The sequence below is a fragment of the Syngnathus leptorhynchus genome, chromosome 15, assembly GCF_054491065.1.
Source record: "Syngnathus leptorhynchus isolate UIUO chromosome 15, UIUO_Slep, whole genome shotgun sequence".
NCBI lineage: Eukaryota > Metazoa > Chordata > Actinopteri > Syngnathiformes > Syngnathidae > Syngnathus > Syngnathus leptorhynchus.
The window spans coordinates 7,527,498-7,544,317 of NC_141209.1; the positions used below are offsets into that span (position 1 = coordinate 7,527,498).

Genomic DNA, 16,820 nt, shown 5'->3' on the forward strand with positions numbered 1-16,820 from the left:
TAGACTGTACTTCAGAAGAAAGAATAGTAGCAATGGTGATAAAATCCAGAATGAGTGCAGTAGACTTTACAACAAATAGAGTACGCTTACCCAAGATTAAAGGTCCAGCCCCAAAATAAACCAAGCCAAGAGTGTAAAAATGTATTAGAACTTTAAACATACCTTCAATTTGCCTATTCGCAAAAGTAATCGCAATAAGTGCTTAAGTAGTATTACAAAAACTTGTGTCAGAAATTACTCTATTCTGACAGACAAATAAGGATTGAAATGACAACAGGTCCACAAAAGCAAAACAGTTGAACATCATATTCTTGGAACGTGTTATCAGGCCTCCAAGGAAGCAACCGTATGAAGGTCACACGTGGTGCACAGACCACTAAATGCATCTGCAGAGCACTCAAGTAATTTAATTCAATTTGTTTGCATTGCTTTTCTCAAATGTGATTGTCCAGCCAGCCCGGTGTATCTGAGTCAAAGTCAACAGAACAGCAGTTCATCTCACTTCCTGCCTCCATTGGGCTCAATACAAAAACAGGAAGTGTGTGCTGCATGTGTGTTTCCTGGGCGTTTAATACACAGGTTGTATAGTGGGAGGCATTTTGATTACGTAAGCTTCGCTTTTCCAGACGATGACGATTACGGACTACAACAACCCTCCTGATCAAAAACATTGCATGAGTTTAAGATTATATCTGCATTTAAATGCATATTGATGCAAATACAATGTCGTCTGTAGTCTCACAACGTAGTAATTGGTCAATAAATTGCCTTTTGATGTGTTTGGGGGTGGGGAATGGGGGGTCATCTGATTAGGCCTAGGGGGGGGCACAAAGAACACAAACACTAAAGTAGATACCTCGTGTGTTTGTGGGGGTGGAGGCAACAAAGATGAGGTCTGCAGGGGGTTGGAGTTGGGGGAGGGCAAATCCTCTTGACTCAGCTAGTAGCTTGGGGGTGCAGAAGGCGCTGGGGGTTGGAGGCGACAACACTCAATGGGCCTACAATCAAACGGTGCGGCCCATGTCCCAACTTCAGCAGAGGCAACTTTACACCGCCGAGCAGAACAATAGAACATCTGCTGGCTGACAAAGCAGAGCGGCTGTGAGTTTAACTGCTTCTCAGCCCTCTGTAACAAGTTACAACTTATTTCCATGTCTGTTAATACCTCTCATTCTCTAGCACATCAAGACACAATATTAGCAATGAAACAATTGTGAGTAGCATTTCGTGTCCTGGGAATTCACGATTGTTGTTGCTGAAACTAAATATGCTTTTTATACAGTGATGTGAAAAAGTATTGGCCACTTTCTGATTTCTCTTTTTGCAGATTTATCACATTTGAATGTTTCAACTCATCAACCCAATTTCAGTTTTAAAAGTGATTATAAGGGTAGATCTGCTTGTATGTTTTTTTTTAGTATTGCTAATACAATATTGTTTTTCCTGCTTGGTCCACTAATGATATCAGGCTTCAAATTACGTGGCGGCAGCCAGTGGAGCCGACCCCCCACAAAGCAGACCCATTTCCATTATAGTGTATACAATCGTGATGGGAAAATGAAACTTCAATTTTGCTTTCTGAACCAATTCTTGAATCATAAGTTTAAATAAAAAGGTTTAGCAAATGGCAAGTCAGTTTACTTTCAGCTCAGATTTGAACAAAAGTCCCCCCCCCCCTAGAGGAGTCAAAAATACAACCACTGGTTCATGAAGCAAATTTGAAACTTCAGTGTATATCATACATCACATACTGTGCAACAAAATATTTATCCACCTATTCTATGTACGGTGTGTTGTCATTAAGGTCACAGGTCATCTGAAGCCTGTTCCCACTTCCTGGCAAACTCAAAGAGGTCACTCTCACCCACATCAACACCTTTGGAGGCTTCAAATATATAATATGTATGATTTTGAAATGTGTGATAAGGATAGGGTGTCCAGAAAAAAAAAAAAACACAAGCATGGGGAAAAACATTCACTTTACACACAGAAAGACCAGAGCCAAGATTTCAAGAGTGAACCTAAGAATCATGAGGCAGACTAGTTCACCATGGTGTAATATTTACGATCATAAATAAACATCTTCAGAATAAAACATCCTATTGTATCTTGTTGCCATAAAACTGTCTTTCACGTCATCCAATTTACTCGAAAGTTGTAATTAAGTACGGCCTAGATTGTAAAATTATGTATGTTATGTATACCAGGAAGTTATGCTTCAACTCTTTCAAATTCTTTGCCAGGCTTCATAATCACGCATGAGAAGTTTGTCGTCATCTCTTGCAAAATCACAAACACGATCCTCTTTGCACGGCAAGTGTGAAATCACTTTTTGATTTCAATATTTAATGATCTGCAAATTACCTCAGATGCAAATGCAGTACAATCTTAAATAGCTGAGATGATTGTATGGTTTGTGTACACGTATATTTATAGATAAAACTTTGTTATAACTTTTTTTTTTTTTATATAACTTTGTTATATAACTGCACTTGTCAACAAATGTTCATATACATTAAAGCCATCCAATCTCCACAGAAGAAGCATTAACTAGAACCAAGATGTAGTTTCATGACAGGAGTAAATTCTGTGAAGCGTGTGCCATAGCTCTGTGCAAAGGTGGGTCACAGTTAAGGTTGGTAATTTCCCACAGGAGTGCAGGACAGGCTACTTTCATTCTCTTTAACTAATGGCACACTAGAGATGTCAAAAGCACATCCCTACCACAAAGTGAGCACCAATCATTCATATCTTCATCTCATAACTGTGTTGCCCATTGAGGTGATCTAAAAGGATATGATACAAGAGAGGTTGATGCACAATGTTCATATATTTATGAATTAAATATGTTGTGGTAGATTAACTGTCTTTCCTGCTACCAAATTCATACCCTGTCAGGCACATGTCCAAAATATTCCATCTGATGGAACAGGTGAATGAAATTTCCGTACATTTCAACAGGGAAACTTGACTTGAGTAAATCGAGTTTCAAGATTGCTTCATGAACGACTTAAGTGGGTACGTTAAAGTACTATTGTAACCATTTATGATTGTCATTGTGTTATAAATTGCCTATCTTTGATATCCATAAATAATCATTTACAGAACCTGTCTGTCCTTTTTGTGATTGTGTCATAAGTAACATTATTTCCAGCCACTGAACACTCACAGTTTGACATCTTGAAGGCCTTTTGATAGGTTCATTAATATTGACCGCCATGGTGTTTGCAGGCACAGATGGCAGGCAGTGTTTACACTAACAGGATTAGGATTATCACCAGATTAGACAGGCAAATTGATAGGTCTGATCCAGTGACATTGCATGGCTCCATAGCGCCAATTAACACTCTAGCCTGTATTTAAATCATCTATTAAAATCCAAACAAAATTAACATTGCATTGTAGACAAATCACATAAAGCACTGACAGAGATAACAAATTTGTAAAGAATCCAAACAAAGCCCAACTGGTACTAAAACAGGAATTTGTGAGACTTGAGTGTGTTTATTTGGTCTTGAGGAGCAACAGTGTGACTTTCCTGAAGTGAGTGCCATAACAAGCCAAATACTATCTTAACAGCAGCCCAGTGAAAGGGGAACACATGAAGCCTGTTACAACTGAATCATCACTGTTATGTAACAGCGACCTTCGGACCGGGAGGGCAAGGCACACGCATGCATGGAGGAATTGAGCAAAGAAGCGTGACCCAGATCGGCAAACGTAACCACACACATACCTGGTGAACAACAAGCTGTGGCTGTCAGATAGGAAGTCGATAAAAGAAGATAAAAAAAACAAGGAAAGTGTGGGAGAGGCTGACAGGGAGGAGTAGTAAGATTGGGGATAAAGATTATGACCGTGAGTAGTGACTGACTGCCGGCCGGCCGGCTCAGTTCCAATGACACAATCCTGCAGGAATGTGGGTCAGAAAAGTACAGTATGACTGGAGAAAGTTTCCTTCAACCTGTGTCTTTGCCCCCACAAGGCCTTGAGCATCTCATCCCGCTTGTGTTTCCCACAACTTCCTTAACCGTCAGCCTCCTGAAAATAGATTTAAGGGAAGGGCGTGCGAGCCAAAGTGTTGAGCAATATTCAAGACTTCTTCCTCCAGCCAAGCATGTACCCGCCAAAAATCTCTTTGCACAGTGGTTAATACAATCCTTGCCATTTACACACAGTGAGTTTGATGTTGCCGCAAGATAAAAACGATTCATCTTCCGACTTTATCACGTGTCCCACATTTAAAAAAATGGAGGTCAGTGATAAGGAAGATTGCCAAAAGGAATCACAAACCAAACCACACCTGTATGTTTGTGGTTATTCTAAGACAACCATCAACAATGATAGAAATATTGCTTGTGTGTGTGTGTGTGTGTGTGTGTGTGTGTGTGTGTGTGTGTGTGTGTGTGTGTGTGTGTGTGTGTGTGTGTGTGTGTTTTAAACTGCAGAAACCACTACAGAGGCAAGACTCAGCACAAGCTAGCGGATGTTGCAAAACTTTATCCTCCCTCGTTCCAAGAACAAAGATGCACTTTATGGCATTGCGTAATTCAAAGGCTTGATTTTTTTTTTTTAATCAGCACTCACGAATAAGATCCATGCCTATTGGACAAATTTAAATTTGGTGTGTAAATTTGGACAAATGGTCAATCTATAAAATGATGAGTGTCTAAAATAACTGAGGTCAAAGGTCAAATCATCCCATTGTCACTCTTCTAACAGACTTTATATGTGATTGCACCACATCTCAATGTCACACGCACATTAAAAAGGACATTGTTAGGGATGAGATTGAGCGTGCGTGGAAAGAGGAAGTACAAAGCCAAAGAAAGGCCTCTCTTCAAACCGTCAAATCCTCCATTCTCCACAATCCCACCCTGATCGCATATATCTAGTATTCAGACGAATAAGGAAAATTAATGATCCTTCAAATAATGGAAGGGAAGCAAGAAAACAAGTATTTAAATAAAATGTTTGGCAAGCATAAAATGATTTCTTGTGTCTCCCAGATGGAGACTTAAATATTCTAGATATGTGTATGCACAATTGTTTTTTAGTGCACGTGCATGTAAGTAAAAGTGCTCACATGTGCACTTCTGAACTTCTGCGTGGGCGAGATTCAAACTCAAGAGCCGAATTTCTGGTCTGTCAAGTTTGCAGGGTTGAACCGGCAGGTTGAACCCTAGACAACAAGATTCACTAGTACTGCTTATTGTGAAAGGTCTGCTTTTTGGCTGGTTCGTCAAGATGCGGGGACACCAAAACTTCAAAATTGAAACACAATTGCTCATTGAAACACAATATTTTGCAATTTGATCTGAACAAGACCAGTGCAATTGTACAGAAGATGCCAGCACGACTCTTTTGGGAACAGATCTTTGGATCAGAACAGCCTGTTTCTCCACATGAATGTAAAGATGATATAATTGTTGCACATATTTCCTCCTGGTCTGATATCAGTCTGCATTTTCCTTTCACTTCCTGGTGTAGTTAGTACAAGTGCAAATAATTTGGCCACTGTCTAAATGAAGGGATGACTCATATTTTTAACGTGATGGACGGCATTGTCGGATGTCGTCACTGCATTGTTATTTTCTACATAATAGCAGAAAGAGGGGAATGTCCCCTGGTAATGATTTGGATGTCCTAACTGTTTTTATTGACTTGTATAGTGTCAGCACACTTTAAAACTCTAGATAAATCAGTTTTTTTTATTTTTAGATTGATGAAATGTTATGTAATTGTTCATCTGTAAAGATATGGTATTTTTATGTGATTAATTAGAACATTTAACACATTTTGAAATTTCTACATACATCAACAAATACCAAAAATTAAAACTTTTTAAAGTAATATAATTAATAGCTATATAAACAGACATTTAAATGATATTTATAACACAGTAGTCCTCAGTGAAAGCAGATTATCTTGTGTGATAGCATTTGCCAACATCTGATTTGGAAAACTGATCACCATTAAAAAAAAAAAAAATCATCAATGGAGGTGATGTATTTTTTTTAGTCTACAATTAAACACTGAAAAGCTCATTTTGAGAATTCCCGAACTATGAAAAAGTGTTTCTTCAAATGTAAGATTGCAGCCAAAATGTATAAATTTCAATGTGTACTATTGATTTTTTTTTGTACATGGTTTCTTTCAACTGCAAATATATCTCGAGGAGTGAAAGTGCACAGGAAGCAGGTGAAAAACCAAGCACCAATAAAGCCTTGACAAAGACGGTTGGAGTGCAGGGTGTGTCATGCTCGTCCATCAGGCTGTACCTGAACAAAAGTGTGCAACTGACTGTGAATTCCTCAGCCAGGCTTGCTGGGACTCGTCTGCGGGGTCATCAACACGGTCATCCAACATACAGAGAACATTACAGCAACTCAATGCAGTCTTCCTACGTTAAGAGCAGAATTATGACCAAGTACAAGACCCAGAAGTGTGCTAGCGGTCGACCGCGACTTACCGGTTAGGCACTAAAGGCTTTTTTTTTTTATTTTTTTTATTATTAATTTTGTTGTTTTTAGCTTCTGTAAAAGTGGGTCATGTCTCGGCAACAATAACGTAGTTGAGAAATGGACGCAGAGGTCCAGATTGACACTACGCCACTTCCTGGAGTGTAACAGATGAGAGAGAAAAATCAATGCAGTAGCTAAAACAGATTGGAGAATTCACAGCGTAGTCAAGGGTAAGTTTCAAGGGCAGGCTGGTTAACGTTGTGTTGACCAGCTGCTCGCCAATATACTTACACTAGACTAGTGACTCAGAAGGCTTTGTTCCTCTTGGATCTGTTCAACAGCTGACAAAAGGTTGCCGTTTCTTCAGTTGAAATTGGTCGTTATACACCTATGTAGATAGATATTGGATTAAAAAAAGACATTTGCAGCTAGAATAGTAATTTACATGAACAATGTGTATTTGGATTAGTTTAAGGTTATCCTCATTAAAAAAATTGTCATTTTATTTGATAAAAAAAAAAAAAAAAAAAAGGAGGGAAATTTCTCCAAAGCAACTCCAAAGTTTTGGATGGTAGAGCAGGTTTGCTTTGCCTTTGAGAATATATTTTGAGAAAAAAAAAAAAGGTCTACCAGTGTTTTGGGTGGAAAAAAAAGAACAGCTTCACGTTTGGTTGCAAATAAGGTATCAAAATTTAATGTTGCTTTTGAATGCACATGTTTAACAAATCAATCAAAACCATCAGATGCATTGCTTTTCCAAAGTGACGTGTGAGTATAAAGTACAGCAGTGCAACTTTTTTTTTTTTTTCCAACTCCACATTTTCTTAAACAAAATAGAGGCTCCTTGATGCCTGGTGGGCAATCAAACAGACAAGTAAAGCTCAGCAGCAACTGATGATTTTGTTATGCTCCTGCAACAGAGAGCACCAAGCTATTATTTACTGACAAATGTGAACAGCCACACAAAACCAAAACAACCAGCTCACGCACTCGCACCATACATGGCACTCCATTCGATTATTAATGTGCAATGATGGAATGAATTCATCTCAGCTCATTTCCACACGTACTCTGAAGGATGTGTTAAGCCAGTTAACACACAATGGAGCATCTCAGCTCCCATCACAGCATATCAGAAAATATCTTTTGCCAAGCTACAAACATTTTTTGCATTATCCTCACTGCATAACTGTGCAAAACAGGAAAACAAACCCCACTGAGATAACAACCCTTTCATCAATAACAGGCTCAGGGCAACAATTCTGCTACAAAATGTATAAAAAAAAAAACAAAAAAAATGGAGGCTGGAGGTTGTCATATAGTAAAAAATGTGGCTTTGCAAAATTGATTAAAGTCCTTATTTGGAGGTTTACAAACGCTTCAGTGCAGCTAATCTGCGCAGGAGATGATGCTTCCGGGCTTTGAGGCGTTTGCGCTCCTGTTGCTGTTGCTCCTCCTTGGCGTGCAGCTCCTTGAGGTATTCCGCGGCATGGGTCAGGATGGCAACCTTGGGGGTCTTGGTGGATTCAAGACCTGGGATCTGATCTCGGAGGGCCAAGAACCTGGACTTGAGGTCGTTCCTCCTCTTCCTCTCCAGGTAATTGTGGTTCTTCCTGCGATCTACATCCTCCATGTCAGAGTTCAAGGAGCTTCCCGAAGGCGAGATCGGACGACTGGACGCCGGGCTCGTACGCTTGCTTTGGAACTCCTCCAGGTCATCCTCATCTTCATCGTCGTGAACGTCGGGCTCGGTGTCGGGGGAGCGGGCTGCATAGTTATGCTGCTGTTGGTGAACCAAGGCGTGGAAGCTTTTGGGGAGGGGGTCCGTACGCACTGTCAGGGTCACTGGCTTGTGGACACTCGCCAGTCGGGCCTGGTTGTGTTTGCTTTCCACCGTGACAACATCAATTTCTTCTTCTTCTTCTTCATCTTCTTCTGTAAATAACACACAAAAACAACTTTTAGGCGGCGGGGAACAAAATAAATAAATAAATAAATAAAAATCAATAATTGTGCAACAGAAAAGAGATTTTTTTTTTAATGAAAATCACACATTGAAAATCCACAACAAATAACATGTCTGTCTTTAGCTCTCTATGCCAATGACGTGTAGTGACAGGCATTACAATTAAAATGGTTTTCCACGAAATGTCAGTAAAATTAACTTGTATATCCGACTAATGACACAAACAACAAAGAATTGTCTAACAGTGTGTTGTAGTCAAGACCACACCAACCGAGACCAAGATATTAATTAGAGAGACTAGAGAATTGAAACCGAGATAAGACTTTTGGGGGTCGAGATTAAGAACAAGGAATCTACCCCCCCCCCCAAAAAGAAGACATTTTTCATTACATTTGCAACAAAAACAAGTACACCTGAAGGTTGTACTTAGTGGACACAAGCATCAACTTCTAGAAGCTATAGAAACACATCATACATTACTCCGTATGTCTACTTTCACTTTGAAGTGAATTCTCTTTTAAAGGGTCTTTGCCAATACCATTATGGAGTTTCTATTGTCTTGGAAAAAGCATTTTTAAGCGATATTTGTTATTCAACAAATTTGATGAACTTCCCAAGTAATGCTGACCAAGACCTAGCATGTTCATTGTTTGTTTTTGTGCTAGCCTGTTTTCAACAGCAAAATTGGGTGGAATATTAAATTGCTCTGAACGTTGGTCAGAAAACATCGCAGGTATAAAAAATGTTCTCGATGTCTTAGAATGTGGTGTTCTGATTTTAGCTTTGCCAGTGTGGTTCATTTAATGGTTACTTTCCCTGTAAGGTGATGCGTCAGCACTAGAATTTGCACGCTGCTGTCTTTCCGCTTACATTTTGCTTGGCAAATGAAATCGCTTTGGAAGCCAAAGTCAATCTACTGGACGAGTTTGTTGACATTTTCCCTTCCTATTTATCTGGGATGCTACGTCTCGAGTAGTCTTCCCTCTCACTCTCTGTGTGCAGGGGGGCGTGGCACTCCACGCGACACAGAGAAAGTGCGGTTTCTGTTTCCCATTGATCAGTTGTACTAGCTTGGTATCAACCGACCTTGATCTCAAGTCCGCCCTTGTCTGACACCGAGTAAAAACGCCTTCGATTTGAAACGAATCGAACCCTAAAAAGTGGTCTCGAGACCAAGACCGATCTCAATAACTACACGAGAAATAGTTGAACTAAACAGACCATGTATGACATGAAATAAATAAATCACCGAGTATAAATTGTGATCAATAACATGACATCATTAAGTAAGAAATACTTTTGGTTGTGTGTTGTGCCACAAGACTCTTCTTGTCTTCTAACTGTGTTAGAACCACTGGATTAGGAACAGCAACAATCCAATTTAGGTGACAATAGGAAGTGCATTCCAGAGCCAAGCAAGCACATCACTATTTCCCCCCACACAGCTTCGAGGCATTGGAGCAGAGAAGAATTTCAGCCTTTGTCATGGACCCAACAAGGAACATTCATCAGCAATTGTAATGAGTGGACCTGATGGCCCAGTAGGCGTCCCCCAATTGAGAGACCTGAAAGGTTGATGCTTTTGCATATCACAAATCACAGGGGCTCATCCTATCAAATGTCTATGGTGCACTCTGATTGTAAAACAGAGGTTGCTGATAGATTAGGGGGGGGGGTAAACAGGCTTGAGACTCATATGGTCCAGTCAGTTTCGCAATGTTTTCACATGACGTATTGTTTAAAAGAAAAATAATTCAGAGGTCAGGCTCTTACCGGAAGAGTCAGTCCGAGAGTCGGAGCCAGATGACGCCGTTTTCCTGCAGCTAATCGTCGGGTAGGCGAGAACATCCCCAGGGTCAACAAAGTCCGCAGCCGAGAAGCAGAATGATCTGCTTGGCCTCGCGAGGCTCTGCGAACCAGGGCGAGCTCCTGGGGGCTGAGACGGAGCCGACTGCTTGCCGTGCATTATCTTCTCCAGCTGTTTACTGGCTGAGAAACTACTCCACATGCAGTCCTGGATGATGTTGGAGCTGATGTTGGGGACCGGCCCCTGACTCTCGTAGTCGTCTTCCTGAGCCAGTACTCTAGACAGCCAGCCCACGTTGCCGTCCCCGATCTCCAGAGTCTGGAGGGGAGACGTGGGAGGGGAGGGCAGCAGCTCGAACTTTTTCCAAATGTCCTCGCTTGGAGCGCATGAATTGTAGAAATCCTCTTCGGTATCAAAGTCATTGAAAAAATAGTGCTGGTAACAGTCGTACTCCATTGTTAGGCTGGTGATAAAATAAAACAAAAATAAAATTCCTCTTTGGGTTTAGTCCTTTGAACCTGAAGGAAACATTGCAGGAAGTTAACCGCTTTGAATTTCCAACTGCTTGTTACGGTGACGAGGCAAAACATGTGCATATTGCGCAAAAAAATACTATAAATAAATGTCCGCGGTAACTACATTTAACTGGCAATAAAACTGGTCCGTTCAGAACTCGAACGCCAAAAAACATGCAACGTGCAAAGTTCACTCAACTTCAACTCGATCCAAACAAAATTTGCACAAAAGATCGTGCACAAGAACCACAACTCAACTGACTCCAAAAAAAAAAAAAAAAAAATCGGGTCAAAAACAAATCCACTGGTAACGTGCACGAACTAAAACCTACCCGAGCTTGTTTTGTCTTTTGTTTTAGTTGTGGGCTCGAATATCCAACAAATCGCTGTCTGCAGTTCCGCCCAGCGAAGAGTACGGAAAAGCCACACTGCGTTTTTCGCGCCAGTAGAAATCCTGTTATATGCACACTAACGTGTAGGGCGGGGCTACCAAATGGATGCATCGAACTGTACTCTCTTGCCTTTTATTTCTTTGTTGTCTTTGTCTTTAATCCACACACGGACCTTTCTTCTACCAATATGATTTTTCAGGTTGGCTTTGCCAATATTCCAATAAGGCTATTTCGTCTTTATTTTGAAATTGGATGTAATTTTTGGCCTTTTGTAGAGCTTTTAGTATGTTAAACTCCTAGGAATGTAAGCTAATTGCAGCTAGCGCACAGGTATCAAACTGAAGGCCTGGGGGTCCAGATCCGGCCCGCTGCATCATTTTATGTGGTCCGTGAAAGTAAATCTGTCATGACCCTCGCTAAAATCTTCCTCAAAATATTATATATTAATATTTCAAAAGATTTTATGTCCAATCACTTGAACAATAATTCGAGAAATTGAAAGCTTTGAACCTATCATTTTTTTGTGTAATATATGATCATTTGATGAAACATTTGTTTGGTTTTATCATCCTCACGGCCCTCCGAAGGAAGCCGCATTTACAAAAATTAAGTTTGACAGCCCTGAGCTAGCGTATTGATCAGCTTGAATCTTGATTATCACATGCTTGGCCTTCTCCTTAATTGTACCTCACAGTGGACTGGACAAAAGCGTCAGTATCATGTTCAAGCTGAGTGATGCACATTGATTAACGACCATCATCTGTCTTTGGCGAACAGCTCGAGGTCAAGCACATGACGGTGACACCCCTGTACACCCACTGAATACTGGGCTATGAGATTGAGGCCTTGAAATAACAAGCCTTTCACATCTAAATTAAACAGGTGTCTGTAAAAACTATTGGTGGGAAATTGAAGCTTCAGACTTGCTTCATGAACCACTTGTATATTTTTGACTCGCCGTTTCTTAAACATAGAAATTTGGTGGCAAATGCGTGCTGAATTATTGAATATGAGTGACACAGCCATATCTCAGTTATAAGAGGATGTACACTTGTGCAACCACATCTCTCAGTTGTTTATTTCTACTTCCCCTTTAGAAAAGACTCCACCCTTCCATTTTGGTTGCATAGGGTCAGATTAAGGATGCAAAAGTTTGAAGTGATTTATCTTTGTGTCATTTTTGGATATCACAAACATCCTGGTATTTTAACAGGGATGTGCAGATTTTTTATTTACAAACTTCTGACTGGCACTGCCCCCTCGGGGAACCTTAGGCAGCATCCTCATATCATTGTATGCCACCTGAAGTTTATGCATACTGTTTTTCTGTAGCACCTCTACAGGTGGGCAGTATAAATTAGAGTACAATATGCTTTAAAATAGAAAACGTTCGAATAAGCATGTTAGCTTGTTGAATACCCAAAAAAATCAGGGATAGATAGTTTTATGTCTTCATTACTCATAATGAATATAATGTTGCTCTTTTTTGCATTGGTGGTCGATAGTTGTGTTGACAACTCGACATCCAGTCCTACTTTCATTCAAAAGCTTGAATAAATCATCCATATACACATTGAAAAGGCAATGTCGCACACCGTTATCAACATAAAAGGGAGATAAAACATAAAATACATTTCCCCACTTCATAGACATCATTTGAATCAGTTCAAATTCTATATTAGATTTTGATGGATGTAATGGTAAGATGATAATATTGATGAAGACAAACTTGTTTTGAAATCCAAACAGACCTGCCTTCTAGCCTACTATAGTAAAAAAAAAAAATATTGATCCAAGGGAAACCATGACAAGATGATCTATCTGAAAATCTTATTTTTCCTCTGCGGAAACTTTGTCGGGGTAACAATACTTAACACTAACAATAGGCCACTCCCTCTGTCACCCCTCCATCCCCTTCAAGTGGCCACTATTGTCTTTTATTGTTATAGTAGCATATGTGTGAGGATACTCAAGAAAGGAGAGAGGGGGTGGGTTTCACCTCGGGTGAGCACTCGTGTTAGTCACATGACCCATGGAGGAGTATCACACAGTTGGCAGTGAGGGAATTTGGATGGTTGGATGTGATCATGTTATATACAAGAGGAGCCCTCCTTTTCCCCACGACCTCTGTGACACTCACACCACCCTTTGACCTGTACATCCCGATCCCGAGCAGGTTTCAAAACGGGTCCAGTCAACCAGAGACTATGCAGTTAATGTGAATTATTCACACACGTTTTATTGCTCCCCGGAGAGGTCAAATCACCACCACTCAGACACACCCCAAAAAGAAAGAACAGGCCGGGTAACAGCTTCACCTGCCAAAAAATGACATACAGCTGACTTATTTTTTGTCGTCCCATACTTCTTGCTATTATAAAATTATGGTTATTATTTCTTACTTTTGGGGACCTTTGTAGATCAAATCAGAAACTGAAACTCAAAGCTAGTGAGCTCCAAATTCAAATCAACCCCATAAGATTTTTTTCTAATGGATGACAACTTTTTAGGTGTTCCGCTTCCACTGAAAAGAATAAAATAGCTATGTGCTTGTTGTATCCAAGACAGCTGGTAGTCGCACGCCTCTTGGTGGCTAACATGCGCAATTACATTGCTTTTGAAGACGGGAGAGACGCTCGTCATAAGGGGTAAAAAGAGTTCAAATGTAATTCAAATTTTTGAATGAACCACATGTATATTGTCTATAATATATTGTGAAGATCCCTGTATAGATTTGTTGTTAGTAATATACTTAGTAAAGCACTACAATCCATTGTTTTAATTGGGAAAATAATCATTTTCCGTTTATATTTGGTTGAATTCAAATTAAATTCTTACAACATGTTGAACTATGTCCATTGAGTTTTTTAAAGAAAAATCAAGGGCAATGAAAAAACACATGGCCCGTACGGGGATCGAACCCGCGACCTTGGCGTTATTAGCACCACGCTCTAACCAACTGAGCTAACCGGCCACTGTACCGTTTGTAACAGTGGGATACAAATTTGAATATATCACGTATGGCTGGGAAGCGACTTACTGAATTACTAATACTAAAACCCAGAAAAAAATTCCCAGCTAACATCTAGAAACATATACATTATGCAGTACTCTCCTGTTCTATCGACTGCTTGAGCTAACACATAGACGCCGCCACATCCCAGAATGATACATGATGGGTAACTGTTTATGAAAACCATTCATACATAGGAAATACATTTTCAATGCACCTACAGTTTCCTCGAATAAGTTTCTTTTTTTTTCACCCATCACCTTTAATAACCTCCAGCTGTGAACGTGCGTGGAGTTACGCGCACGTTACGCGTAACGAAAAAAAAAATGACGGCAAAACATCTGTCCACTTTATTTTGTGCTTTATTACTTTTCAGCCTCGATTGCTGCAAAACGGCCACTGACCGCTCTACGTCTGTCTTAAGACGAAATATCTCAACTAAACCAGGCACCGCGAAATTCAAACCTGACCCAACCAACGTGAGCAAACCCACTCGCGTGTTACCAACAATTGAAACCACCGGCTTTGGCTTGACATACCTTCCAGACGTCTCCGTGACATGCTCCGCGTCCAACTTGCTCGTCCGGGTCAAGCCCTCTTTCTACGGCTTCAGCGCGGATGAGTCGGAGCTCCAACTGGGCCCTAGTTGCAGAAGCAACGGTATCCTGAGACCCTACGGGGATCTGCTCTTCAACTATCCCCTGACAGCGTGTGGCTCCCGGCAAGAGGTAGACCTATATGCATGCATATCCATAATGTTATGTTATCCTTAATAACATATCCCCCCCCCATGACGGCAGTCGCAGCACGACTTTATTGTCTACAAATTCACTCTCCATTATGAACCTTCAACCGGGAGGTTTCCAAGCGGAGCGTCTCGGATTGACGTCGACATTCAATGTCGTTATCAAAGGTAAGAGGTGACAAGAGTACTCATACATAAGGAGAAATAAAGTGTAAAAAAAAAAAAAAAATCAATGGCCGTAATTCCTAGCGGGTCCAAACAATTCACTAACTTTCCCAATAGGTAAGACAATGCAAGCAATTAAGGTACCGTGAAATAATTTATGAAAAATAAATAAATAAATAAATAAAGCTAAAGACATTCAATGCTAAAAAAAGAATATTTTGTTATGAGAACTTGACCTACGTATATCTCGTGTTCTTTTTGCCAAGGTATGGGCATGTGTACCAATTGGCAGTCAAGCCCACCTGGACCAGTGCCGTTGTGCGTAAAACTCTAAGAGCCAATCCAAATGAGTTTCAAATCCATTTTATGGATGGTATGTCGAAATACAACACGGTGCTTTACATTCTCTACATCATGTCACACTAAACGATGTGTCAAATTCAGATTCATGGAGCACCCCGATCAAAAATCAAGTGTTCCAGCTTGGTCAGAAGGTTAACGTCCAAATCTCTGCTCCACATCTGCCCACTGGAAGGAAACTGTACGTCAGCAGCTGCCACGCTTCACCGGACAGCGGCACTTCATCATCCCATAAGTACACAATCATTGGCAATTTGGGGTATGGATTGCATATAGCAGTTTATTATTCCCCATTAGTGTTCCAATTGTGATGTCATGTTCATGCCATCCACAGTTGCATGCTGGACAGTAAGCGAGACCCCGAAGGGTCTTCTCAGTTCATCTCCCGTGTTCACGGAAGCCTGAGATTCTCATTTAAAGCCTTCCAGTTCATTTTTGACCCAGAGAGTGAGGTGAGAATCAGCAGCCACGCTCACTCTGTCCTTAAGTCAAATGTGACTCATGTCTGTGTTTAGATCAACCTTCACTGTCAACTATTTGCTACATCAAAAGAGCCAGGTCCAGCGCAGAAATCATGCACATACCAAGAAGATAGGTGAGATTGAGTTCTAAATCTATTTATTGTTCACACAAGTGAGATGGGGTTAATTTTGGATCATCTTTTGTTAGGTGGAAGGCTCTTTTGGGAGATGACTCCATTTGCAAGTGTTGTGATTCTCAATGTCTGAGCTCCAAGTCAAAGAGAAGAAGAATGGAAGGTACCCAAGTTATTGTTCTCCCGTGAATGTTTTTAATCCACACGTTTGTCATTTTTGCAAAGGTTCCGTCAGAAGTGGCATGCTGGTTTCGGATCAGCCGATTGTTGAAGAGGAAGGCTTCCTACGTGTCAGAAGACTGAACAAGATCGTCAGGGATGACATTTTATGGGAAAATGAAGACCTACTCGGGATTGATGGCAAAGAAGAAAAAGACAGTAAACAGGATTATGGAAGAGAAAGTGTGATTGGAGGAGAAAAGATAAGACCTAAAACGATTGCCCTTCCGAGTCAAAAGCCTGAAGAGAGAAGTTTGAGAGAGTTCACCGAGGATGGATCTGGAGATACATTGGAAGGAAGAGATGCCAAACAGGTATTCAAAGATGATAAAATAAAAGCGGTAAAGATGAAACACATTTTAGCATTACAAGTCACTCTGCAAAGTGATGCACCACAACTTGATTCCAAAGGCGATGAAGAAAACCAGAATCGCTCGAACGGGACTGAAGAGACAACAAGAACGAAGTCCTCTGACGTCCATGATGAGCTGGTAAATGATCAAGAGCCGACTTGGTATTTTACATGGACATAATTTGAATCATTACACTCTGCCATCTCAATAAATTTGACAAATACAA

At 40.5% G+C, this 16,820-nt stretch overlaps 2 protein-coding genes and 1 non-coding gene across 6 annotated transcripts; 1 reads left to right on the forward strand and 2 right to left on the reverse strand.

Annotated features, from left to right (window-relative positions):
- Positions 1-7,130: 7,130 nt before the first annotated feature.
- On the reverse strand, positions 7,131-14,878 carry LOC147045459 (protein L-Myc-1b-like). 3 transcript variants are annotated; one of them, XM_085932850.1, is made up of 3 exons: positions 14,697-14,878; positions 10,204-10,755; positions 7,131-8,399 (listed from the first exon to the last, which is right to left on the reverse strand). In XM_085932850.1, the coding sequence occupies exons 2-3, from the start codon at positions 10,691-10,693 to the stop codon at positions 7,834-7,836; spliced, it is 1,056 nt and encodes a 351-aa protein (XP_085788976.1). In that variant the 5' UTR covers positions 10,694-10,755; positions 14,697-14,878; the 3' UTR covers positions 7,131-7,833. The 3 variants fall into 3 exon arrangements, with proteins under 3 accessions (XP_085788976.1, XP_085788974.1, XP_085788975.1); XM_085932848.1 differs by lacking the exon at positions 14,697-14,878 and adding an exon at positions 11,085-11,230; XM_085932849.1 differs by lacking the exon at positions 14,697-14,878 and having other exon boundaries at positions 10,204-11,215.
- On the reverse strand, positions 14,045-14,118 carry trnai-aau (transfer RNA isoleucine (anticodon AAU)). Its single transcript has one exon. It is a non-coding gene; the product is annotated as a tRNA-Ile (tRNA).
- On the forward strand, positions 14,409-16,820 carry LOC147045461 (zona pellucida sperm-binding protein 3). Of its 2 annotated transcripts, XM_085932843.1 has the most exons (9): positions 14,409-14,885; positions 14,958-15,070; positions 15,334-15,440; positions 15,512-15,686; positions 15,762-15,879; positions 15,943-16,022; positions 16,097-16,185; positions 16,248-16,555; positions 16,653-16,820. In XM_085932843.1, the coding sequence occupies exons 1-9, from the start codon at positions 14,484-14,486 to the stop codon at positions 16,734-16,736; spliced, it is 1,476 nt and encodes a 491-aa protein (XP_085788969.1). In that variant the 5' UTR covers positions 14,409-14,483; the 3' UTR covers positions 16,737-16,820. The 2 variants fall into 2 exon arrangements, with proteins under 2 accessions (XP_085788969.1, XP_085788968.1); XM_085932842.1 differs by having other exon boundaries at positions 14,410-14,885; positions 16,248-16,820.

Coding starts and splice junctions, on each gene's coding strand:
- LOC147045461 (XM_085932842.1), top strand. CDS start 14,484: ATGACGGCAAAACATCTGTCCACTTTATTTTGTGCTTTATTACTTTTC. Junction 14,886..14,957: donor CGTGTGGCTCCCGGCAAGAG/GTAGACCTATAT, acceptor CCATGACGGCAG/TCGCAGCACGACTTTATTGT. Junction 15,071..15,333: donor ATTCAATGTCGTTATCAAAG/GTAAGAGGTGAC, acceptor CTTTTTGCCAAG/GTATGGGCATGTGTACCAAT.
- LOC147045459 (XM_085932850.1), bottom strand. CDS start 10,693: ATGGAGTACGACTGTTACCAGCACTATTTTTTCAATGACTTTGATACC. Junction 8,400..10,203: donor CTCTCGGACTGACTCTTCCG/GTAAGAGCCTGA, acceptor TGTTATTTACAG/AAGAAGATGAAGAAGAAGAA.